The following is a 27,582-nucleotide window of genomic DNA, read 5'->3' as shown; positions in this document are numbered from 1 at the left end:
AAATTAAACTTTTTAGCGTAATTAATGTTAAAAACAAATTTTATAGTGAGTAATAATTTATCGAATCATGTTCACTCCTACGTGTCGAGCGATAAAACTGACATCCACGTGTTATTTTATCAGTAGGCTAAACGAAAGAGAAGGCATTTAGTTTAACGAACATTATCGTAAGCGTCCATCAGTATAGAGACTATTAACCCTCTCATGGTTGTCACTATATAATAGGTCATGCCTTCATCTTCTAAGCATTATTGATCCCTTGTGAATCAAGTCACGAAAAATTCATGAATCGGCAACAGGCCATGGGCCTATTTCTTAAGTGCCGACACTTCTATTCTATTCTATTATTGATCAACTTCAATGCTATAAACATTAATGTGATCTGTACGTAAACCTAGCTCTATCAATCAATCATCACACTGCATTGAATTTACCGATAGATGTAACAAAAGCAAGGTTTAAGAAAAGGAAAGCATTTGAAAACTTTACTGGCATTCAGAATATACCTAAATATGCTCGATTAAAAAAATTATCCTGGTAATTTAATGCAGAAACATAGTAATAGGAAAATATCGAGAAAAATAGGAATTTCGATAACCTAAAAACGAAGTGCTAGTATATACATGGTTCAAAATTGCACAACTTCTTGCGCAGTTGAGTCACAAAGATGTCTCCCAGATAAATTTTATTCAAAATTTATTGCAATTCATGACGGCTTTATACCATGGTTGAACCATGGCTTTATACGGTAAAGTTCAGCGGGTTTACGGATGGTTCATTTAATAGGTTGGGTCCACTTAAAGCTCAGTTCTTTAATAGCATTGTAAATAAGCATAAGATGGAAAGCATTTATCTTGCAAATATTTGATCATTATATAAGCAAACTTATTTATTATTGAGTAAATTCATAATCGTTCAACTGTTACTAGTAACGGAAGAGTGTTGTCGACTCAAGTACAAACTGCGGCTAAACTTTCGTTCGATTGCGCGTTGCAGCAACTCAATGATCGACCGGCTTTCGTGGCGGCAATAGCGTTCATCTTAAAGTTAAGCTAAAAAAAATGAAGCGGTGGGAACTCCACTGAAGTCGCGGCACATTGCAATAAGAACCAAAAGCTTAGCGTAGCACATAAGCTACGATGGTATACTAAAGAGTTCAGGGGTAATAGTGGCAGGAAAATTTATTAAATGATTACTTGTGTTAAGTTTTTTGTCGTTTGTTAATGCGCCGACAGGCGTTTTTGTCGTTTGTTAATGCGCTGGTTCTGGTGGTAGACTAGGATGGGCCATTAGAAGAACGGAGAACAGGTGAGTTCAAGGAAGGTGACAAGATACGCTGCTGCTTACAAGAGACTGTCCCACAGAGGGAGGACGCTGAGGGACATAGGGAAAGACGAGCGTGCTGAAGGGACTGGATGAGTCCCCGCACTCGGGGCAAGCGACGTTTGGCGTGCGCTTCAGCCTAAACTTCTCAGACGCCAGGAAGCTGCCATGGCTCTCGTTGAGCTAAGCCAACGACAGAGACCTCAACGGAGGGCGTCGTCATTGGCATGTCGAGTTTTCAGGACAACAGTAAATACAGTTTGCAGTGTGATTTTTTGAAACTCGTGTAATTTTAAGAAGAAATATTAAATATTCGTTTGCCAGTCTGCCCCTCTAGAGTAACTTCCGAGTAACAAATATATCTCATATCGTTGATTGAAAGAGCAGGAGACTCCACTGATTAATTCACAAGGTTTTTGATAAGCGATATAAAGCGTAAAATTACGGAATAAATGCAATTAGTTTAGGCTGCGTGAAACTTTGTTAGAAGTAGTCCTATGCAAGTAATTTTTCGTGAGAAATAAAAATAGTTGAGAGTTTCAGCAGGAATGGTTACAGGTCAAAAACATTACAAATATTTTCGTCACGCCCAGAAAAATATAGCTGGAAACACTAAAAAATTCGATACATAAAATAAATGCACACTTTTTAATAAATTTAAAACTCTTTGTCGACTATAATAAACTGTACACATTAAACATGAATGTTCTAGCACAACTTCGTCTTCAGCCGCAGACCACTTTTGAGCAGAACAAAAAGTCAGTTTCTGGCTTTCTGCGTCAGGTTTCGAACGAAAATTCATTTAAATGACGCGCTAAATTATCAGAAACATGCCTAAATAATATTTTAACGATTAACGTTAACAAATAATGAATTTATTATTAACGATGATAGTATAAATCAGAAAAATCATCATTGGCTCGAGTCGCTCGAGGCAATCACAATTTAAATAACATCTTTCCCAAAAAACTGATCATGATCTAGTCCCGCAAAGTAACTTACAAGCAATCACAACATCACGCTAACATTAAAACATCGTTGACTCGGTATGTTCTCAGCAGAAACGGCTCGACTTCTCTTGTTGCTAGGGCGATTGCAACGTGAGTGCTAGGACAACTCGGTGCAGGGCTCAGAGCTTCTGAATTATCTCATATTTTTTACGCATATCGATTTCGCTGTGGCGAATGTCCTTCTTCTTCTTCGAGGCAAGATACTCCCGCATTTGGGCTGCGCTCATGTTCATGTTAAGACCCCTGAAAAACAATGAAATAATTAAAATTCATAATTATCAATTTATTAAAATTAAAAAAAACTAATACTATAATGCAGTGAGGCCCGGCGTTGCTCGGGACTGATAAGATAATCCATCAGCTGCCTCATGGTTCTTCACAAGATTATTACGTCTATTGATGTAAAATAGGTTAGAATGGATGGTCTTAGGTTAGAATGGGTAAAGAGGATAGGAATATGTATAAAACACCTCTAGATTTCTTGACTCCGAACACAAAACCAGATTATGAAAAATGTGTGCTAAGTATAATAACTCGAATTTTAAATGTACAATTTATATAGAATGCAGACTCATGTACAAAATACAGGAAGAATATGTAGAAATTTTCATAGAAGAAGAGAATAGTCCGTGAAAAAAAAACGGAAAAATATGATCTGTTTCATCTAAGATTCAATCCTCTTCATTGCAGTCACATGTACAATATTCACCCGACGAAATTTCCGTTCACAAATCTGCTACCTCATAAATGATCGAATAATTTTTCTACCTAAAGCACAATTTCTACCTAAAGCACAATCGTAAGATTTAGTACACGACAAGCAGTACTTATATTTATTCATTTATAATAATTATTATTATTTTTTTAAATGAATGCTTCATCAGATTTCTATCGCGCACCACACACGCCGGTTCCGGCCAATCGTTTCCCCCTACATACATCTCGTCCAGTCCGCTTGCCAAGAGTTTCCTGGTCTTAAATTTCGTCAATGCTCGGTTTGAATGCATGTTTTCTCGATGAATAAGCATTTCTACTACTATTGCGTTACTTTTTAAATACATTTATGATATATTATAGGTAAATTAAAAGCAAATGCTACGACCGTCACTTAATCTCAGAATACAACATATGATCAACTTGCAATTGATGCGCAATTTACAGTTATCAAAATATTTAATCCATTTGTACCATTAAATCGTTCAACAGAAATAAGAAAGCGCAATAAGAATGCAAAACGACCATACACAATGAAGCAATTTCCAAGAAAACCAAAAAAATTTAGATTATAATTCAAAAAAAATCAATCGTACAATAGTTTGGGCATTTGTCAAGGACCTAAGACGATCCGCGACGTTGCAAGACCTGATGAATAATTCAAGACGTCACTTCAAGCGCAGGGCTTCGAGAAAATACTTTCACAATCAAAGCAAGACGCTTGTAGAATTAAAAAAATACATTAGAAACTCTACAAACTTTGAAGGTAATTGACCCGATAATTTAAATAACTGCTGACGAATAAATAACAATTATCTCGGCTAGCCACGTCAAAGTTTTGGAGGATCGTCACCGTGACCTCCATGAGACCACGACGACCATGAGGAACAGGATGCAGAGACGCGAGGCACACGCACGCAAGCCACGCGATTTGTCGATAGAAAATTCGTGATTATTTTTTCTTTTACGTATTAGTCAACATATGTGAGAATTTTGATTAAATTTAGAAGAAAAGATTGATTTAAGTAATCAAGGGAAGTGTGGGCCCATGCATGACTTGTTTAATTTTTATTAAATTTAAATTTTAATTATAATTATTTAAATTTTATTATTTATTTTTATATTATTAAATTAAATTAATTTAATTCACGTTATTAAAGGAAACGATGGCAACAGTACAGCCTAACACGCAGCTTTAAAAACGCAACGGCCCAAATAAGAAACAATAAATTCGAAATTGTCATTTTTCTACTAAAGTTTCACAGAACACAATCCTAGACATCAAAGACAGCATTGCCAAGGCAGAGAACAGAATTCGGAGGCCACAGCTGAAGCCAAGATAATTGGACGAGCCCGGCAGCAACGGACACTTGTGTCGGGCCCGAGTACCTGCCAGACCATGAGGTCTGGTCAGCTAAAATATTCTATTAAATAATATATTAATTATTATTAACGTATTTATTGGAAGTACACTCAGACCCGAGTACCTGTCAGACCCTGAGGTCTGGTCAGCTAAAATATTCTATTAAATAATATATTAATAAGGTATTTATTAGTAGTACACTCAGTTTAACTCAAGGGTCGTATTGTTGAATAAGTTCTTACGCATAATAAGAGCAGAGAGCGGATGTTGCAGTATAAAGGCCACATCAGCGCCGATATCACTACGTTATCACTATGTTATGATACGCTATTTAGCCGGACCCAACTGTTTTGAAATGACCCACACAGGGGCAAAATATAAATAGCAATTTTGACAGTCATTTCTTTGAGTGTAAGATTGTCCTAGAAAACAATCGTTGATGAGCTGCACATTTTTTCAAATTTCCAAGTAATCTGTAACAAATAGGGGAGTGTATCTCGTCAGACAATAAGTGTTCCGAAGAAATAACAGCTCATGAATGAATTCTTTGTTGCTAGTAAATTTTATGCTGCAGAGAGGGATTATGTGCCACGACAGACGGCACGAAAATGCCATTAAGCAAAGAAGTGAAGGGTAATCTAGAGACGCCATATACAAGGTAGTATTGTTGCAACTGTTTTGCCCATAAAGTATTTTGACAATACTTTATGCTCGAAGTAAAAAAAATGTGGTTGTTTAGTAACTGTGCATGTATATAATATTGAGAAAGTTGAAAAAGCACCACGGAGTTCAAATCATCGCAGACTCTTCGCAGTCAAGGATACAACGGTTAACTTCATAAGGCTTGACCTTGAATGGACAGAATAGTAACGTAAGTTTCCTTCATACTCGTTCATCATAGCTTATCACAAAACACATTAACAATCTACTAAAATCTTGAACGATTCTATAACATAATTCAAATCAAAACTCGAAATGAAACATTCATCACTGGAAATGAACATGGAATATTTTTTTTACATGGTGAACGAAGTCCGAAAACTTCACACTCCAAAACAGGTTTCATTTCCAGCAAAAAAATATAAAAAAGAAAACTCAACCAACACATTTCCCAAGCACAGGCAGAGACTAGTTTTTTACCAGCCATCATAGGATCGTATCACTGTCTTTCAGCCATGATCTGGCAACTGGCATTAATGGGAAAAAATGCATGGAGTTTTTTTCCTGTATAAAGCAAATACGACAGAATTACGGTAGAGTTTTTTCGTGCGGAGATGATGACGTTGCGGTCGCTTGTGGCCAGCGGCGCTCCCTGCTATCCGTGTCAGTCGGACTCCTGACCTTGACGCTGCGATGAGGAGCATCTTTGCGCCCCCCACACCAACAGCTTACCTTCCTACCCACCCTTCTGTTACTCCATCCCACACACCCAACTTACAGATAACCTTCCTACCCACCTTCTGTTACTTCATCCTACCCGGCCTTCTGTTACTCCATCCTACCAGCCCTTCTATTACTCCATCCTACCAGCCCTTCTGTTTCCATCCTACCCGGACTTCTGTTACTCCATCCCACACACCCAACCTACTGATAACCATCCCACCAGCACTTCTGTTACTCCATCCTACCAGCCCTCCTGTTTCCATCCAACCAGCCCTTCTATTACTCCATCCTACCAGCCCTTGTTCCCATCCTACCCGGCCTTCTGTTACTCCATCCCACACACCCAACCTACAGATAACCATCCTACCAGCCCTTTTGTTGCTCCATCCTACCCACTCTCCTGTTATTCCATCCTACCCTACCTACTGTCATACCCCCGAAATATTCGCGTTTTCGTTCACTTCCCTCGCATATCTTACCCTATCTTACCGGCTCACCCCATCTTACCGTCATTTCTACCAATTACCTCCATCCTACCGACCATTTAGGAACCACAACCATACCTACCCAAAATACCCCTCCATCCTTCCTACCTTTCTGACTTCCTCCTAATCCAAGCCACTACCCAATCACCTCCCACCCGCCTGACACTGCCATCCTACCCACCCTCATCATGTCCCCATCCTACCTACCTTTCGGACCTCCTCCCCATTCAACCCACTCTCCTTTCGCCCCAGGCCGGCGTAACAGGATAACTAGTATGTGCTCGGCCGCATGCCCTAGTCCTGATTGGTGCTAGGCAAAATGTGCCGCAGTTGCCAGAGATAGTCAGCTATAACCTGAATTTAAATAATTTGTTACGGATTTAGACGTTATTTTATATTAGCCACAAAAGATCAGGATATTAATTATAAAAACAGTATATAAGATAACTTTAATTTTTCTTCTTACTGAGAACGCTGAACGGAGCGAATATTTTGAATTATTTTGAAGTTTTCCTCAAAATCTATACCTATCTAATCTTATGCCAACTTTTTATAAACAATTCTTTTCCTCTTCGTGTTGAGCCACAGGAGTGACGGAAGAATTCAAATGTTCTGAAATTTAGCAATGCATATTTCCATAAAATCGGTTTCAGTTTTAAATTTGTTTCACTTTATAATTTAATCAACACCCCTGCTGGCTCAGATTTAAAAAATTACCTGAGCTGTAGTAAGTAATTTTTCTGATATAAGTTATGTGTCATAATCAATTGACGTCTGTTTGAACCAAATTGTTAACCCAATGGTGACTGCATTCCAGGACGTAAACTCTTCACTCAGGCCCTTAGTAACTACAAAAAATTGAGCTAACCTTATACTTGGTTTTAAAATGCCAGACACATCACATCGCATCATTTATATTCAAAACGTCTAACGTGTTGGGTGTGATCGATTGACTGAAAAGGTTTTGTAAAAAAAATTAATCCCTCGAGTTTGAGGTAAGCATTCACGTTTATTGAACCATGTTGTGAAAAATTTATTTCATTATTATGTCAATTCGTCCCGAAAAGCCAGATGTTCTGGGAGTATAAATAAAATCAAATCAAGGCACAGTAGGTGCTACTTTCTCTTACGAAAATCTCGGTGAAAGAGAAAGTCGTCTTTGCGATCTCTTTAGGGTAAAAAGCTTTGCAGTGACTGTAAAAACTTAAAGAGTAAAAACACATGAGCCGCCACAAACTGGCTTGCAGAACCGATGAGTTGGCTACCTAGTGCTGTATGCAATCGAGTAAGACAGCTCCAGAACTGAGACTAGCGAAAGAAAATATTCAAATTAAATATTTATATTAGTTAGCAGCCCAAAAAACAAACACAAAAACCACTTTTATGATTAGTATATCCTCGACTTGCTACTGTTGCATAGTTTCGAAATTGTCTAGCAGCTGCATGCTTGCGCTTAGAGGCGTTATACAATTCAGGAGAAACTGTTTTTCAAACAGCACGTTACGTAAGGCATCTTAGCCATAATAATAGTTAAGAAGAAGCTTACCCTGTATTCTTGAAGGTGTACGCGGGTGTGGGTGTGGGAGACGGCGTCCCAGCCGAGGATCGGGGACTGGGTGAGCTGGGCACCGGAGACTGCAAACATAGACACACATGAAGACACAGACACACATGAAGACAAAACAACTCTTCAGTACGTGGATAATCTTGAAAACAATATTTAAAAAGTCATTACATTGACAGATTGACAGATATGGTCGGACGCAAAATCAACAGAATTTTATTGTGATACTTTGGGAGAATGTTTAATGATGTGATTTCAAATTCAGACTTCTTAAGTTGAGCATAAATGAGTGGCCCGTGCCATAATCTGAACACTCAATAAAAAACACCCGGTAAGTAACAATAAAATTTGAACACAATATCAGAGGAAATAAAGCTTGATTTATGCACAAACTGATCTGAACGCAATTGTTTCATACGAATCGACCACATATGAATGTTGATTGTTGATTTACATAAATAAGCCACATGAGAGACAACTTTTAAATAACATATAAAGCAAAACAGACATTTAGTTATAAAACCAACATTTATAACACAATACATGCGGGATTTTATTTCTTAAAGAAAAACAAATGATAATTTGATAATTTGTAAATTGCAACACATCCAAAATCTCAAATTCAACAAAATTCAATCTTACGAAAATTATATCGGGAATGACGGAAATTTATACGAGAGAAAAATATTCACAGTAAATTATTCTAGAAATCGATTCATTTGGAATAGAAAGAAAATCAATGATAAGCAAGATAGAAAAAAAGGAAAGTTTAATCCCTTTAAAAATTGTACCACATGCTGTTTAAAAATTTGAAAGCCTATTAACATATTTTTATGTCACCAAGCAAATTAAAACAATCGACAATATAATGGAATGATATGCGCTTAAATTAATATGTACAATGTACGCGAGCTGGCATATACAGCAGTGAGCAACTAAAGAATATGTAACTATAAACAATACCCTTGGCATGGGCTCCTGGAATCAACGTTCAATTTTATCACACAAAGCAACAATCAAATCAAAGCAACATCTCAAAAACATTATCTAGTAAAATATCCCAAACTTTAAAGAGCAATGATCCATAGAATCGAAGATTGTACGCGAATGATTTGATAATGAAATTATGAAACACGATTTCAATGAACACATCAATGCAATCATTGAGGTACACTTCATAGGTGGAGCGGCACACAAATAAGTGTGAACACAACCTGTTCAGTGTTCACTGTCATGATGATGTACCTTTGATGTCATCTATGATGTCTCTATGATGATACATCATAGATACAAGTCATCATATCATAGTCATCTTTATTTTCATGATCATAGCAAAAATAGTGTCGGCTTTTGTCTAAGAAAGAACAGTAATAGCAAACATATGCGGAAGAAATCACGCAAGCAAAGATGTTTAGTTTATGTTAATAATAAATAAGGTATATAGCAATGCCACGAATAAAAATGTAAAAAACAATACCCCACAGTAAATTATCATGCAGGCAAAAATTTAATTGAGAACCAAGGCCACATACAAAACTTGGAGACGACGGGACACATTACTAGTATATTATTCAACGCAGACAAATAGAGAAAGTGTCACGTGAAGCATCTCTGCTCTAGCAAACACTAGAGATTAATAGGACTCTATTGATGTGCATCAAACACTCTAGAATGAAGATGGTACTAGCATCATTATTTCTAGATCGATTCCTTCTAAGTTGGTCACTCTGAAGATGAATATCTGAAATTTATTTTCGCAAGGTTCCAATAATTTCAGAAGAACGTCGCTTTTGAAAAATGTGATGAAACTAAATGCAACCAATACGGGTGCAATTCGAAAACATCAAATTTAATACTTCTACATTTTATTTTGACAATTAATTAAATATTTGAACAGCAAAATATAAATTATTAAGAATTTCCAGTAGAAATTTTCAAGGCAATTTATTAATCGACAACTGTGATCGGTTCGAGTCAATTTAAACATCAAGATGGATTTCTTCGGGAGCTTCATCCTGCACAAACATGTCTTTAGCACACAGAAGAATTATAATTAATAAGGTCACGAACATCATATTATAATGATATTTATTTCTTGCATGTCGCGTTTATAAAGGTTAAGGTTGAATGAGCTTTGTTGTGGAATTGAATGGACCTTTCATTCAATGCTACAGCAAACACATACATGCACGACGTATTGATTAGCGATACACAATCAGGGCATTAAAATTAGGAAAATGCATGCAAAACAATGTGAAAACATGTATACTTTCTAATAAAAATTTAGTAAAAGTAATCACACAAGGACGATACACTGAGCTTATACAAATTCCCACATATGAATATATTTAATATAGGTCAATGACATGGCATTACTAATGGGATTTCTTAATACCTTTATTCTCATCACTATAATTAATCTTATAAATAAGATCACATAACCATTTTCGATCATTGGGAGGTGAAGCGAGAAGCTTCCGAGAAAGAGCGTTGTAAGAAGAGGCAGTACAAGCGTTTAGTTAAGGTCCTGTTGAATGTTAAATAATATGCGTGTTCAACTTCGTACATGCGGTGTAACACGATCGCGCCGCTGTTTTTTTTTGTGTATCTGAAAGCATAAGCAAGACTCAACAAGCGGTCCCAAGGGTGGTTCAATCACGATGCACATTCTTTGCTGCCTCCTTCGTTCAGCACGGTATCCAACGAAGCAAGTAATCCATGTGTACTACTGACGTGCCAGGTGCCAACCTCTGTACAGTCTCCCAGTTGACACAGAAAACAAACACAGATAATTACAAGTAACTTAATCTTACAAAGACATTTTTTATAGAACTAAAAGTAATTACATAGTTGTAGCGCGAAGGATGTAGAATTGACACCATTATTTAGTGTACATTGGAATTGAAGCGGAAGCAGGATGTGTAGAAGATTTATTGATATTCGAAGCAATCAAGTAGATTAACTGGGGCAAAAGCGGACGAATTTCATCCCTCAGATGCAAACCTTGCTGGTCACGGGGGTGGGGGCTTTGGGGGCTGTTTTCACTGATTCGCGCGACGACTCCGAGGAGCTGGAATTGGACCTTGAAGATTTACCATTCACGGAATCGGAGGACTTGACTGCGACCGCCGCCACTTTCTCTGCAGGCTTCTGAGTCTCTTCCGTCGTTGTTTTCTTGGTGTCATCGTCAGAGTCACCTGCAGCATCGTCCTCTTCATCTTCTTCCTCATCGGAACTGCTAGATTCGTCGTCCGTTTCTGAAGTTTTCTTCGTGTCTTGGATGGCTTCACCCTTACTCTGCTCGAGATCATTGTGGACTTGAACTTTTTCTACCTCTTCCTCAACTTGCTTGCCGTTGACAAGTACCTTAACTGTGGCTGGTTTCTCAGCAGCTTCGTCGTTGTCTTCAGAAGACGAAGAACTATCGTCTTCGTCATCCTGCTTCGCAGCCACAGGTCCAGAAACGTTGCCCGCAAGTGGTTCTTCATCGTCATCATCATCAGAAGATGAAGAGTCTTCGTCCTTATTAGGAGAATCAATCTTTAGAACACCTTGGTAAACATCACCGAAATTAGACTCGCCATGGAAGCAAACATTATCATACTCGGCCATGGGGTCATATGGGCTCATGTCAGATCGTGGAACATGGTAGGAGTCGTCGTTAGAGTCGTGGTCATGGATGTCATTGCGTCGAGCAGTGCAGTCATGACAGTTGGGTGGAACAGGTTGGTCCTTGGGTCGTCTGCATCCTAAACTCACCTGAACGTCAGCGAGGGAAAGTATCAAAAAGTCAAATTCAGTTACCAAAATTTACAAGTAAAATAAGATTTATTTAAGGTCACAGTCCTGAATAATTTGATGAACAAATTCTAGTAAAATCTAAACATAAATTTTACGCTTAATTTTTATATTAAACTGGTTTTTATTGAAAAATTCGTTCTGGTAGAATTATGAAAATATCCGTCTGTCCGATGATTTTTGAAATTTTTAACTCCTGCTATTTTCAGTGCCTCGAATAGAAATTAAACTAACGTGAGAATGTAACAATAAATGATTTGAATAAACAATTATTATTATTATTATTATTATTACAATACAGAATTATCTGAAATTTCCCGAATCTCGAGAACATGAGCTTTGGCATGACAAAGTCCGCCTGCATGTTAAAACGAGCTGTCAGCCACATGACATGCAGAAGCACGTTGCTGATAGTGTTGCTGTATCATCCAGCTAAACAAAGTTGGTCATAACAACCTGATGAACGACCGCGCATAAATTGTTCTAGAACAACACGTCGGTCGTGTGTACGTGTGTGTGTCAGTGTTGTTGAAGATCAACACTGAAACCAGGGCCATTGAGGCCATTGCAGCGGCATCGTTCAAGCTCACGATGTGATTACGAAACGTTCAGGGAGGAATAAAGCTGAGATATTTCATTACGTGGGTATTATAAAAAAGCCAAGCTATCAATCCTGACTTGAACATGTGGTCTGAGGACATATCGTGCTAGAAAATTATTTGTACAGTTTTTTAGAAGTTTAGATCATTCCATTTTCCCAATTTTGGTCAAAAAACACTGAGCAAATTATGAGCTGCATTTTTAATTTTGAAATGTACTCAGTACACAATGACGCCTCATATCATTGCAATTGTTGTATGCGTAATCACAATTCATTATTGTTCCATCACTTCATTTTAATAGTGATCTCTTCTGTACCACTACACGTGGCGAAGCTAACAGCTCACGTTAAAGCATTGCGACCACCGAACTGCAGAAAGCTTTGGAATTTATCTCCGAAAATTCTTAAGTAACTCTGATCGTTTGAGTAGAGAAAAATTCCTCAACTAAGCCAGCAAGACGACAATTGAGGTTCCCTCGTCGAGGAACGTAAGAATGAAGTCATCGCCGCAAACACGAGTATAACGTCAATGTCGGGACGCGCGCAGCCGCGCATGCGTACAAGACAAGTTCGTGGCAGCGATAGGTGGTCCCTGAGTGACGTCAGAGCTTGTCCATTTCTTGGAATATCTGATGATTGTTGGTCTATAGTGATTGTTGACTCTATATCTGATGATTGTTGACTCTATACAGACGAGACTGCTGGTCTATACAGGCAAGCGCTGGGCTGTATAGACCAACTAGGGAAGATCGGCTGTACCATTTATAATTATTAGATCATCAAGTACAACTTAGCTTGGTTCCCATATAGGAAAACGCAATGACCACAACTGAAGAATTATTTGCTCCCTTCGAGTTGAAACCGTCAAAATAAGAACATATCATGAGGATTTTTCATCTTTAAACATGTTAATAGTAGGTATAGGAGTACCGAACCCTCAAGGATATAAACTCCTAGTCCTCATGAGGAACTCAGGCGTCTCCATAGCAAAATATATCAAAATATAGCATTTCACGCCGAATGAGAGGCTTGACACTGAATAAGGTTTCGCTAGATTTTATTCTTATGTTAATATATCAGCAACAAATTATTAGCCATTAATGCAAGACATCATGTTAACAAAAATAATAATCATCCGTGCATTTGCGGCTCTATTTTCTAATATTTAAGTAGTGAGAAATTTTTTCAGAGGGCTGCAATGCGTACGAAATGAAGGTATCAATGTAGGAAAGTTTCGTGCATTTTATCAGTCAGTGGTACATGTAGCACTCAATTCGTAGGAACTAAATTAGGCTCAAAATTACGTTTCTCTACATTAATTTCTAAGCTATATATATAGTGTATAAGTAAATTTATAAAATAATAAATCTGAATGGAACACTTTCTTTAACGTAAAATTCTTATCCTGGAGCGCAACGCAGTATGATTTTTCTCAATTAGAACAGTGAATAAATTGACGTGTCATCGCGATTGGCAAGATTGTACGTAAAAACTTCCGCATACGATTGCACGTAAAAAGTTCCATATAAAATCAGTCATGCGGACAAGACAACAAAACATTGCATTGCGACTCCTCTATACCGTCGTCACAAATGTTGACCGAACACGTAAAACACAATATCTGAATGCGGAAGATTCCCATCACCAAACGTCAATCGTGTTTTGGGTTTCCTTGAGACAGGCGAGCTATCGAACTATGAGCTTGCGTCACGACGACGTCTAACCAAGCGGGAGTCGAACAATGAAGCCTTTTGACGCATCAGCAACACCTTCAATCTTAAATTCAATTTTCTGTTTACTGAAAATTCTTGCTATGCGTGCATTAGACTAAACGAAATCTCAGGTTGGAATAACTCGATGTGGCATATACGACGTCTGTTGTCCGTTGTTCCTGGCTTCACGATTTATGCATGCATTTAAAGTAGGTCTATAATAGCGCATACGATTTCATGAATATTAATTGGTGAAATACTTGTTATACTTTCTTAGGAATTATCAATTTGCTTGCGAAATTTCACAAGGGCGCAAAAATTTATTGCTCATAAAAGAGATTGATATATGAGCCGACACGTACGATGACCAGCAAGACAGCTCCGTGGAATAAATCATATATCTTCGACGTGACGATAAGACAAAATATCAATGATTATCTCTGGGAATCTGTTCAAAGTAGAGGGCAATTTAGTAGCAATAAATCATTGCAGAATTACTCTTGTGGCCACTATGATAACTTTTTAAAAGAGCTTAACGGGGTTCAAGAATTCCAATCAATCGTTTGTTTGAAATCGTCTACATTACGGACAACTTGCATAAAAGAAAAACTTCTGCCTAACTATACTAATTACGGACAAAGTGGCTTTTTAGTTCATAAACAGAAAGTTCACCAATTTTTCTGCAGTTCAAAAACAAAGTCAATTTCCATCGGCCGTAGAGAGCTAAACAAAAACGCTACAAATTTCACTCTACGAGCCAGAAACAATAACATGTGGAGGTCAAAAAGGTATGTGAATATATAGACGCTATAATAATACGTTTACGTCAATGCGTTTATCTTATCGTAAGCTATAAGATTACCTGTCAGTCTCTTCTGTTATCGCACAGTTAATTCTGGCGTCTATTTGCTCATAGTATTTCTGTACGGAATTTAGTAAGCTCGGAAAACATTCATGACTTGTTCAACAACTTCAAAACGATAACGAGAATATTCCGTGTCGAATAAAGATCAACTGCGATTCAAATTTCGTTAAAAAATTTCATGTTACTTTTCGAAATATTTATCCTTTAATCCCCCTAGTAAAAAGCCATGCTTTCGGAAGCTAGTTCGACTAGCTAGTAAATGGAATACACTTATTTAGTTACGCTAGAACGAAACGAACAATCCTTAACCTCCCAAAAAGTCAAAACTTCAGTGGCAGAAGTTCCGTCCGTTTAAAGTCCGACGATTGATGTACATGCCTCTGATATAGCAGCCACGCGAACATGAATGATGAATGTGAATAGCCAAAAACAAAACAGCAGCCACTCACAAAACTGTAGAGCAGCCACTCACAAAACTGCAGAGCAGCCACTCACAAAACAGCAGAGCAGCCACTCACAAAACTTCAGAGCAGCCACTCACAAAACAGCAGAGCAGCCACTCACAAAACCGCAGAGCAGCCACTCACAAAACAGCAGAGCAGCCACTCACAAAACAGCAGAGCAGACACACAAAAAGCTCAGCGAACAGTACCCGCGTATGTATGTACACAACAATTAGAGATGTGCTGTACAGATGATATCAGCTGTAACACAACACGTACGGTGAGACACGTAACAACTGCAGAGCGTCACGTGACAATAGTGTGCGAGTCACACAGAGCTACAGAGCTATGACAATTACCTCGCCAATTGCCTTTTCACGCTCGTTAATTACGACTTACAGACCAAAACATTGTGACCTCCAGTTGTATTATAACGCAAGTGGATTTTTCATTTTTAATGGACTAAAGTGAACATACTCACGTTTTTATACATTTTTAAAGTGTATATATATATATATATATGGTCTACTAAAGTGTTTATACACTCAAGTGTTTATAACCAAGTCTTTATATACACTCAATAGTCAACGGTAAGCAAAATTGGCACTAGATCATTCTCACGAACAGAACGGCTAATTTGGTTCTCAAGTTCCCATATGCACAAATACTTTCACTAATACTTTCAGAAATTATTTTTAACTTCACAGCCTCTAGCATTTCGTCTTAGTACGTTGTTCTTATAGATGTATTCTGGCGACCAGCATATGATCGGAGAAAATGAAAACAACTTCAAACCAATAAAAACAGTGAAAAATGTGAACACGAAAGTTTACTTCAAGCAATATACTGCGTTAACTTATAATCAACATAAAGATCAGCAAATAATGCTCTGAAAATCTGTTGAAGCATGAACTTTGTACATCTTATGATATTAAGCCTATAGTTTTGCTACACAAATTTGTCTATAAGTTGTCTCGCTATACAAAAGAAAAACCACTCAATAATAACTTCGCAAATCTTAATCAATTTCACGCTTAAGAAATCGTTGTTGCCCGAACGACTCCAAGAATATTTACGATGACACACAACATCCAGAGTTGCCCCCTTACTGTAACCGCCCCATCACTGTAACCGCCCCATCCAGAGTTGCCCCATCACTGTAACCGTCCCATCCAGAGTTGCCCCATCACTGTAACCGTCCCATCCAGAGTTGTCCCCTCGCTGTAACCGCCCCATCCAGAGTTGCCCCATCACTGTAACCGCCCCATCCAGAGTTGCCCCCTCACTGTAATCGCCCCATCCAGAGTTGCCTCCTCACTGTAACCGCCCCATCCAGAGTTGCCTCCTCACTGTAACCGCCCCATCCAGAGTTGCCTCCTCACTTTAACCGCCCCATCCAGAGTTGCCTCCTCACTGTAAACGCCCTTGCAGAGTTGCCTCCTCACTGTAACCGCCCCATCCAGAGTTGCCTCCTCACTGTAAACGCCCTTGCAGAGTTGCCACTACTGCAACCATCCTTGCAGAGTTGTCACTCTATTGTGCATCATCATTGCCACCATCATCATTACGTTCACTCAGCTCACAGCCCAATTCAGAACGAGGGCAAATCATCTACAGTTGAAGCGCAGTCATGAATTTTTGTCCCATAACTCAAAAAAATATAACTCAGTACTCACGGCAGTGAGTGACAGAGATCGCATTTTCTCGTCGACGAAAACTTGAGGTCACGGACGGATGGACAGACAGACAGACGGATATGGCAAGCACAATAGTGCATTTTTCCATAAATGAGAAAATGCGCTAAAAATGGAGTAAAAGCGGGAATTTTCACCCTATGGAGGCGGTGTGAAGCAGGGCGAGGATGCGTCTCCTGCAGACGGGTCGCCTGCAACCGCTGCTGCTGCAGCAACACGTGAGGCTGACTTCGGCGACACGCGTTCGCGCCATGAGGCTGCATTCCCAACAAAATCTTACGTTTATCTTAAGAGTTATGAAGATCGTAAGGTTAAGCTTTGAATTGTGATAGACTAGTGAACAGTTAAGGAGTGAATTCTTTTATTGATGGTTCCTTCAATAACGCAATGTACATATAGCCATGGTGCTATATAGGCAACCTCTACAAGCTCCTACTAAACTATTCCTACTAAACTATACGAATGTTCTGTGCTTTTGCGTTTAACGCAGCGTAATAAACCTTTGATATAGTACTGATATGTTCCGTTTTGTGTTATAATCTTCAGCCATTCGTAAATAATGTCTCAATTTTTGGGAGCTCAATGAAGAGTTTTGATACGCCTCTTATATGTGACTTTGTTCGACCAAAATGAAATCTATCCGCATTTCTTAAGTTGCCCAAAATAGGTTTTATTGAACTGTTGCACTCGTAAATTAATAAAAATACACTGCGTTTTCTTTCCTAACAAGATCGCTTATGGTAAAAAGTCCACAATAAATTTTAGATTTTTAACTTTTCAAGCAAAAATTGCACTATTCCTTGCGAGAATCATAGCAGCCTAAAAAATTCAGAATGATTGAAAATAATTTCATCCATTTCCATAGAAAATTTCGATCATTCATATCATTATTTTTTTGCGCAATTTGAACTCATCAAACAAAGCAACAGGCATCATTCCCTTCTCATTCACAACAAACATGTACTGGAATGCAACAGTTGCGCTCAAACCGAATACTTGCAAATTCCGATGATAGCAACACATTAGCAGGCTGTGCGGGACTACTGAATATGAAAGATATTGCTAAGAATAAAATTTGAGAGCCATGCTACATCAGTAACTAGTGATGGCGACTGGACCATCATCTTTCCGAACATACAAGCAAGTACTAAGCGACAGTACCTATCGAGTTTGTTTTGGAGTTAACATTGATTCGGTCTGCTTTCAACATAAATCGGGAAATTTTAAGGTTAATAATTAGCTGGATCCTGACTGTGATAGCACCAGCATATCTTAATGGAGTCACACAAATCGTCATCTGCATTTATCGACACAGAAAAGTTGGAATATCGGAAATAATGACTTTCTTGTCAAACATGAACAGCAGACCAAGGAATTTTTTAGTCGTGAACACGAGATAAATTCAAAGTTGCGCAGTTAAAAAAAACACCAGGATTACCAGGCATTAGAAGAGGTAAACCGACGTAATATTAACTACATTCACAAGAAGTTTTCGTTAGTCTCGTTAACATTGTAATAGTTAGCAGAAGTCGAGTCAATAACCTGTAAAGTAATGTGAAGATCAGTATTAGGAAGCCAAAAATCAGAATTATAAAAGGTATTTGTGATTAGGCGTGTGTAATACTGGATGAAAAATAGTGCATCGGACACCTAAACCAAGAAGAAGGTAGAAATTATTCGGAAAATGTTACTTGTGCAATTATATGTTATTTGAGTTTGTAAAATATGATATGCACCAAATGGTGAAGTAATGAAAGAAAAAATTATCCTGCGGTAGCTTGTTCTATTTCAAATAAACTTCAAAAAATAAACAACCGATGTAGGATTGAGTTCGCTGAAGCGGTGTTTCACGAGCTGTATATACGCTTCTCACGAGTTACCCCTCCAGCCTCAACAAGTTGCGTGGATGCAGGGAGCTGATGTGAATGTGTGCTAAAGCGACGCCCGACTTACTGGGCCGCAGGTTCGGGAATTTCCCCATGCGCGTACTATCGCTTTCCTATCATGATATCTTCGCTGTAAAAATAAATTCCTCATAAAGCTAAGATAAACGTAGCCAATTTTAGGACAATTGTTTCCTCATGGGCAGAGTAAGAGATGAGGTTTCTGTGCCTATAGCGGCAGCAGCTGCGAGTCCCACAGCCTACCTGTCTGTTGGAAGCTTCGCTGGTCCCTCCTGAGGAAGCCGAAGCCACTGACCGTCTGTCCTCTTGCTTGGTGTCCTTTACGTCCGTTTCAGAGCTGCTCGTCGACTCACGCCGACTGAAGGTTTAAATCACAAAATGTCTATTGCATGTTGTTAAAAATGAAAACTTTATTGACAAAATACAGAGCCAGAAGCAAGCTAAAGATGCTATAAACGTTTCCGTAAAGATACTATAAACTTTTGTGGAAATTTGCTTGCTGTTAAATTTCTTGTTAATTTGAGATTCAAGCAAACGAGTGACATTAAGCTATATCCTACCGCAGTCATGCAAGCCCAGGAAAAACACCAAAATTTTTTCACGAAGTTCAAGACCCACTATAAAGTTTACGGTCGCATCAGCTCTTATTTATTAACCAAAATTAGGTTGAACGTTGCTGAATAGAGCTAGTATTGTAGTTATTTACCTGCTTGAAGAATATCCTTTGATGATCTCAGGAAGGCTGTCGTTGATGACGATGTCGTGGTCGTGGTACCACTTGTCTGCTTGTTCGTCCACGACGAGCAGCTTCGTCTCGTCTGGCACCATCTTGATGCGGCTCACCACCTGCCAGCGAGAAACAAGGTTCCCAAATATATTTTTTATTTGTCTGTAAATACGTACTTGAGGGTAAATTGTAACGGTATTTAATGGTAAACTAAAGGTTTATTAAATTCGGACACGAAATAACAGATTCTTCTTATTGTCTTAGTAAAGACCGAGGGGAAATGAACAGTATTACTATTAAGTTCTCTGAGTAAAAGCCGACACGAAACAACAGCTGAAGGAAAATGCAATATTTATATCATGCTAAAGTATTAGCTATTTTCAAACGTTTCTATGCTCGATGCTGGATACCGCATAAATAAACGTACACGTATAATTGAAATTTCTTCAAGATTATACCTTTTATAATCTTCAGAATGTTGCAGAATTTTACTAATAGGTTAGCAGTTTATATTTGAGTGTTTTCTCGAATTTATTAAAAACATAAATTACCCAACTAGATAAAACCAACAATTGAGTATGAACAAGGATCGTAATGTACTAGATGAAACATTCGAAAACCCGAATATTAGAGCCTAATGGTATAATTACAGTTCTTGTCCAAGAACTCTGATGAATTGGTTAAAATTGTTTGTTTTTGTTCAAAGTCAACTCAATTACAACACGAACATTTAAAAGGGCAGTTATGTCCATTGCATAATACACAGTCGGTTGACGGAGCGCTTGCTTTAGATTGACAAACAATGGGAGGCAACTTGTACACAACCGCACGCAACATTTTCACACTTTCCAAGGACAATGGCGGCGGGAAATAAAAAACTATAAATATCAACAAGGAGCGAATGTAATCAGTGAGAGCCGATCTGCCGTGATGTATGTAAGTCTGAGGTACAGAGGAGTAACGAACGTAACGCTTCTTCAGGCTTGCTAAGTTGATGCAATCGTTTCCTGAAAGCCGGCATACGACTTGAGTCTCAAGTACCGGCTGGAGAAGCAGAACGTTGTGCGTGCGCTAAGCGGCAACAGTTCCAACACTCATTTTAATTAAACTTCTTGATGCACAAGCGAGCACCATAAATAACTTAATTGCATTTCGGTCAATTAATTGGGAAATTAAATCACACGTAAATGATGAAAATGAGGGATTTCAAAGCTACTATAAAGGTCGGACTGATTAGAATAAAGGTTGGCCTTCGAGACGTTCATACGCTGATGATCTCATTAGAAGCATACGCCCTGTTTAGAGCTAGTAACCATCGCGGGTGACGCCATGTACATTGTACGTGTTGCGTGACGTCGTGCACGTTGCACGTGCTGCATGACAGCATGATCGAACACCATCCGACTAGATAAGAAGACTACAAAGACCTAAAAAATTCTTTTATTGTGACTGAGCAAACACGCAACACATGTCAATTGCGCCTAAATGAGATTTCAGATATTACCAAAACCCATACACAATTGTACATATGTGTTAATATACAGGTAGGATATATAACACTGTGAATCGTATGTGGGGCAGCACGCAAAACAGAAGGTATACCGACACGAAAAAACGAAAAGATTATACACGAAAGGATAAAAACATTTGCTAAATATAAAGAATTCTACGCCTGAGAGAAATATTGCTGGAAGTATCTATTCCGGCAACATCGGGCTAATCTGATAACATTTAATAACTGAATTGCTTCAACCCTGTAAAATATTAACGAAGCAACCTGTCAATGAAGGCTGTAATTTACCGGGGCAAGAACCATTAAGTATCAGAGGTCAGAAACCATCATTGTATATCTTGAGACGTCTTCTTGCAGACTTCAGTTTCTTGGCAAGAATTCCTCTCACATTGCATGGTTCACAACGTTGGGCATTGTTCTTCAAATATTTATCTAAATATTTTCAACTTCCTGGAGAATTTCTCTACATTGAGCTGTCACAGCAACTGTCAAACAATTCAGTATTCCCAGTAAATAAAACGCTTCAGGCTCAGAATATATTGGAAATTCAAGCTTCCAATAACTTTCGAGACTTATTTAACAATTCACAATACAAAAGAGCAGGGGAATAACTATCGTTTATTAGAAGGGGAATAGAGTTTAGAGTCGAGAGGTACAGCTTGGTCAACATTTGCTTGATTTTTTTTTTATTTTACAATTGCAAAAATCCCGCTGAATCACAGTAGATATAATAACAGCAATACGATAATGCTTCAACGCCAAACGTAAATCTTATGATTACATGGGCTTAAATTTTTTCTTTGTTATTCTCATGCTGAACTTGGAAGTTCTTATCTGGTCGTTCTTCGCCGAGTTCACATGGAACGTCAGTGAAAGCAACAGAAACAAACAATTCCTCGGATGTTTTCCAGCCGACAGTGAATGGGAATTTCCAAGAATAAAAACTAAAAAGAAAAATTTCGAAGTGGATTGCCTCACCGACTAAATAATTACATACGCAAAGCTTGAGCAGGAAATACCATCGCATTCCGAGGAAACTCGCCCTTGAGCATAGGATTCGTCAATGACACATCTGGGCTTGTGAGAAATAAAATGTAAACATGCATATGCCTTCATGGAATCCATTTAAACCACTACCAGTAGAAACGATTAGACAAGTTCCGATACGAGACCTATGACGGAGGTCCATTGAACTCAATTGTCGAGGAGAGCTTTTTCAACTTAACAATCAATATGCTTGGAAATAAACTCTTGGATACAATTAAAATACGAGAACAGAATTTTCACATTTGCGACACATACGCGAATAGGCACAATAATACAATGCAAAAGACCATATGCAAGCTACATATTTCACAAAACTCAAGAAATGTGTCAATTTTAACACTCAGCAGTGGTTTTAATAATTTCAGGTAAGTGGATGTAGTCGTCTCTGAATACGGCAGAACAGACGGTATTCCAGAGAATAAACAGCATGCAATTTGCCGGAAAGTTGACGTTTGCAAAGTTCATGGCCTGGCGCCGTACAGGTAATGGTCATAATACACGCGGCCTTGAGCTTCAATGGCTGCACGTATAGCCAATTGACATGCTTGTGTACTTGATCTTCCTGAATTTGGAAATTATGAACGATTCTTTTCAGAATTCCCATAGGCAAACCATGTCATGTTGATTTTTTAAAATTCTTAGAAGTTGAACATAATGTAAGCTCTGATACAGAATCTTAGTTTCGCTCTTCAGGCAGATAATGCAGAAGCAATACGTACATTTTCTTACGAATTTAACAACAAACAAGATCAGCAGTGCGCATTCATGCTGAAAGGAGTTATATCCTGGTGACCGATAAAGATTTTACGGTTTTGGCTTCCGCTTCCGGTGCATAAGACCTAAGAATTTTAAAAGGCAAACCCCATTATGGACTTCCAGACGAAAAAAAAACATCACAAAAATCGATTTCAGCGCGTAAAAACTTCGTACTGAAAATAGATAGCGTTGTCATCAGATTTCCCCTCAATTAATTTTTCACATTTTAGTTAATTTACATTTCAAATCTTTATTTATAAAGTTCGTTGTTATAATTGTTTAGAAGCATATTCCTGATGATGAAGCTCATCTCCAAGCTTACATATGCAACTAATGAATTTCACTAAACCTCTTTACAATTTATTTTTTAGCCGATTTGCGGATTCAGCAGTAAGGTGGACTTGCCGCTGGCATCTTTTTTCTAATTGTAAATTGTATCTAAAAGTAATCTAGAAGTAAACCCTGAGTTTAGGTGATAAAACAATTCGCATAAGAGCATATAAGATACATGGAACCAAAAATGTTGATAAAATCCAGATTTCATATCATGTTAAGTTTCATAATCAATTAAAAACATATAACTCAGTACTCACTGCAGTGAGTGACAGCGAGCGCATTTTCTCGTCGACGAAAACGTGAAGTCACGGACAGACGGAGTGACGGACGGACAGTCGAACAGACGAACAGACGGACAGACGGACAGACGAACAGACGGACGGACATGACGAGCACAATAGGGCATTTTTTCAATAAATGAGAAGATGCGCTAAAAACTTTTGGATACTTTGGGCGCTGAGGCATAGCGCAGTGGGGTACGCGCAGCGGTCAGCACGCGGCCTTCTGCGCAAAAAGTCGCCCTCAGGAGGTCGGCATCGGAGAGAAAGTTCACCACACGAGCTGCCGTGGCATACATCGACACAAACACGGCTTACGTAATGCTGGCTTTCTCGATGACCAATTCATGTCACTGTCACCAATCGTGAACTCTTAACTGTGCAAGTGCTATAATTAATGCTCTTCACATTAGTTAACAGTTCCTGAATAGCATTTACTGGTGTACAAATATCTTATTCGCTTGTAAAATATCTAATTCAAGTACGAAAATGTGCAATGTGAGGAGTCAATATCATATCAATGTCCCTATAACAGTTACCTGCCTGATAAGAGACTCGCTGATTGATACGACTAACCCTTCTTAGACAGCATAATTTTACGATGTTTTTACTAGTACCTGTACAGGTAAAATTGTACCTATGTAATACCGCAAAGGTTAAAGCAATGATAACTGTTATAATTACAGAAAATAAAAATTAAGCAACAAAATTCGCATCCTGCCGATGTGAACAAGAAGGAAAGTATGAACATACATATGAAGTTGTAAATAATATTAGAAGAAAATTGGATTGTAATAAATCTATCAAAAACAATATATATTCGAATATATATATTAAAATATCTATTGTATTCCTTTAATTAAATAATTATCAGTAATTACCAATAAGATAGTACTTTATTATCAGTAGATATTCGTATTACAAGCTCTGTTATATACGTATATCATGTTGCAGAAATCTCTAAAACCACGTGCCTAATCAGCTGTAAAATCTAATTAACAAATAAAGTATGCTTGAAAAGAATGCGATTGAAGTAAAAGGCTAGCAGCATTCAGTAAAGAAGACAGATGATCGCTAGTCTATTGTAAGCGCATGACTCGTGATAAGCTGACACGCAGCAGCAGCACAATAACACGTGAAGGTAACAACAATCACGAAGGAGAAGCGCAATATCACATGTTCCTGCGCTGATCACTTTCTCCGACGCTCGCACGACGCGATAGCCAGCGCTGCTATACCTCCGCCAGACACACTACGGAGTCGCGTATCACTGAACTCCCCGGGGGGCGAAGCTCCCGCTCTCCGTGCGGCCGGCGCCACGCATGCAGTCATTCGAGACTCAGTTCCCAGTGAAAATTAACAGAGGCATCAGCTTCTGATTTGGATTACCAGAAGCTGGGGCGACTCTAAATTTTGGAGTTGGAGTTTACGTTAGCCTTAATTGTCCTAACGGCTAGAGATTCACTGGGGAGCCAAAGGGTGCGCCAGCCTGAAAAAGTTTACGTTAGCCTTGTCCTAACCAATCAGAGGAAGGCTTTGGAGCATACATAGCGCAATTTCATACAATTATTACTTTGACGATTTTTCTCCGGCGGGAATAATTCAGAAATAAATGAATGACTATTAATGATTACCAGCATTAAGACCATTCATGTTATGTTATATTAAGGTAATATATGTAGTGTAATAATGCCGGCATTAAGTGCCTGCAGCGTCATGTTTGGCGTGTCGACGATTCCTGTAATGTTCTTGACTTGTCGATCTGCCTGAGATCTAAAAACTGGTCTTATGACCAGATGTTTCCAGAACTGACGCTGAAGCCAAAGGCTTCGTGATTTTTATCAGGCCTGTGAGGTGAGAGGAACTTTCAGAGAACTAGAGGAGGAAAAACTCAAATTGTCATCAAATTTGGAACAAATTCAATCCCCAGTCAGTTAAATGTTTTCAAAATTAAAAAATATATATAAATTTACCTGATTCAATGGAATGAGATTCGGAACTTGACACTGAAACATTTACTCATACTAATCTCTCGTCATAAAGAACTGGCTGACGAGGTGATAGAAATTACAAAACAAACTCAATATGCAGACCGTGGCTTTGATAAAACTAGAACGATGAGATCTCACACTGATAGCACGGTATATATGGATCGACTTAAAATTCGTGTTAAAACTGAGAACCCATGCGTCACTCGATAATTCTGTGCTACAGGAACATCATGCAGACTCAGATTTTTCCAATGCTTGCTCTTACATAAGAACGAATTGAAGAAACAAAATAAAACATAAATAAGTCTCCACATGCACGTGAGATGGCGAAGGTATATGTACACTGAGGGATAGTGTACAGCAGGTACGTAAATCGATTGCCAGCTGTAGCTCACAAGTGTCCAATGTATTTACGAGTATTAGAATTTACGAACGTATTGTCAATGCGTTAGCTTTCACAACGAAAAGCCAAGCAAGAAATCGATCTTATTCAATAAAGGGTGCACATCATCACGACTATGAATTCATATGGCGGAGATCTTTCCAAGCAAAAACAAGTACATTAGTGACTTGAAAATGCTATTATATAGTCTTTTTATATTCATATATATTTGGAGAAATTGCATCACAATACATCAGTGACCTGAAAATGCTATTAATGTTTTTATTTTCATATTTATTTGGGGAAATTGAATCACAATACATCAGTGACCTGAAAATATTATTACTGTTTTTATATTGATATTTATTTGTGGAAATTGCATCACAATACGTTAATTATAATTAGACCATCGAATACCAATAAAGTCTAAAAACATATAACTCAGTACTCACTGCAGTGAGTGACAGAGAGCGCATTTTCTCGTCGACGAAAACATGAAGTCACGGACGGACAGAGAGACGTTCAGACAGACAGACGGACGGACATGGCGAGCACAATAGTGCATTATTTCCATAAATGAGAAAACGCGCTAAAAAGTCTATTTTGCCGTCCTGTAGCTCATGTGTGGAAGCTTGCTCTCTTATTGTTATTAAGCCGAGAGTGATAAAACTAATCTGATTCAACTGCGACGAGTCGCAATTAGGAACAAGTTTGAGTCTGTTGATGTATAATAAGTCTTACCAACAGGTATGTTACCACGGAGACTTAACGTGGTTATCTCCTATATATATATTAATGATTTCTTATCAGCTTTAAATCATCATCTCCCATCTCAAATGAAGTTCATTCTAACCGATCGATGTAATAAGAAAAAATGTCCAAGAAGATGCCCCCATACGAGATTTAGCAAAATTCTACTTGCTGTTGAAGGCCATGAAGCGCCTCAGTTGAAATAGCGTCACCTTACACTTGTTCAAATACATGTTCAAACTGTCAACGGCTAGTACGGCGGCCTTCAGCTTCATTGTACAAGTTCAAACTTGAATGTTCAGTGCCAGAGACCTCCAAAAAGTGCATATACAGGAAGTCGATAAAGTATATACTAAGGTACCTATTCTAAATTTTACGTGCAGCCAATGGAGCATACGAATTTCGGCGATAGGTCTACGGCCTAATAAACGCTGAAACCGCTATATTATTATATTAATTCAATAAATCAGTCATGCTAGTGTTAGCGAAGAGAACGCGTGTGAAACAAATGTACATTTTTAGGTTTATTTCCCTCATAACCTCAAGTAGAGAGACGCTGGCAAGAGGATGTCGCATGCGACTCGTGCTGGATACACGACGACCGACGTTCAAGCATTACATATATATTATTTAATTTAATAATAAATTATCAAATATAATTAACTATTAATTGATATTGTACCGTTATAAATGTGTCATTGATGAATAACTTTCACTTCCATGTACCGAAGATTAATGTCACACAACAAAAATATATCCAAGTTGATGGTCTTGCTTGTGAGATTCAATAATTAATCGTTAATAAGTAAGCTGGGTAGGCGTATCTGCGATTATAGTGATTACTGATGTGACGATAAGGAAGCAAATCATGGTAAATGTGAGTACTCTTTCTGCCACACGTTAGAAAATATTATCTCTTAATGTCAATGCAAATCGTTATAAA

At 38.3% G+C, this 27,582-nt stretch overlaps 1 protein-coding gene across 1 annotated transcript in view; it reads right to left on the bottom strand.

Annotated features, from left to right (window-relative positions):
* Positions 1-471: 471 nt before the first annotated feature.
* The window catches only part of LOC108680746 (Na(+)/H(+) exchange regulatory cofactor NHE-RF1), a 35,358-nt gene continuing 8,247 nt past the window's right edge, over positions 472-27,582 (bottom strand). The window contains exons 3-7 of the mRNA XM_018169640.1: positions 19,566-19,705; positions 19,103-19,217; positions 10,846-11,364; positions 7,825-7,913; positions 472-2,576 (exon numbers count right to left, since the gene is read on the bottom strand). Of these exons, the coding sequence (XP_018025129.1) occupies positions 2,453-2,576; positions 7,825-7,913; positions 10,846-11,364; positions 19,103-19,217; positions 19,566-19,705 (987 nt within the window). The 3' untranslated portion in view covers positions 472-2,452. The remainder of the gene's footprint in view (positions 2,577-7,824; positions 7,914-10,845; positions 11,365-19,102; positions 19,218-19,565; positions 19,706-27,582) is intronic.

The sequence above is a fragment of the Hyalella azteca genome, unplaced genomic scaffold (genome assembly GCF_000764305.2).
Source record: "Hyalella azteca isolate HAZT.00-mixed unplaced genomic scaffold, Hazt_2.0.2 contig11733, whole genome shotgun sequence".
Classification (NCBI taxonomy): Eukaryota; Metazoa; Arthropoda; class Malacostraca; order Amphipoda; family Hyalellidae; genus Hyalella; species Hyalella azteca.
Note: the sequence above shows the minus strand (reverse complement) of the source record. Positions and strands in the feature narration are given on the sequence as shown.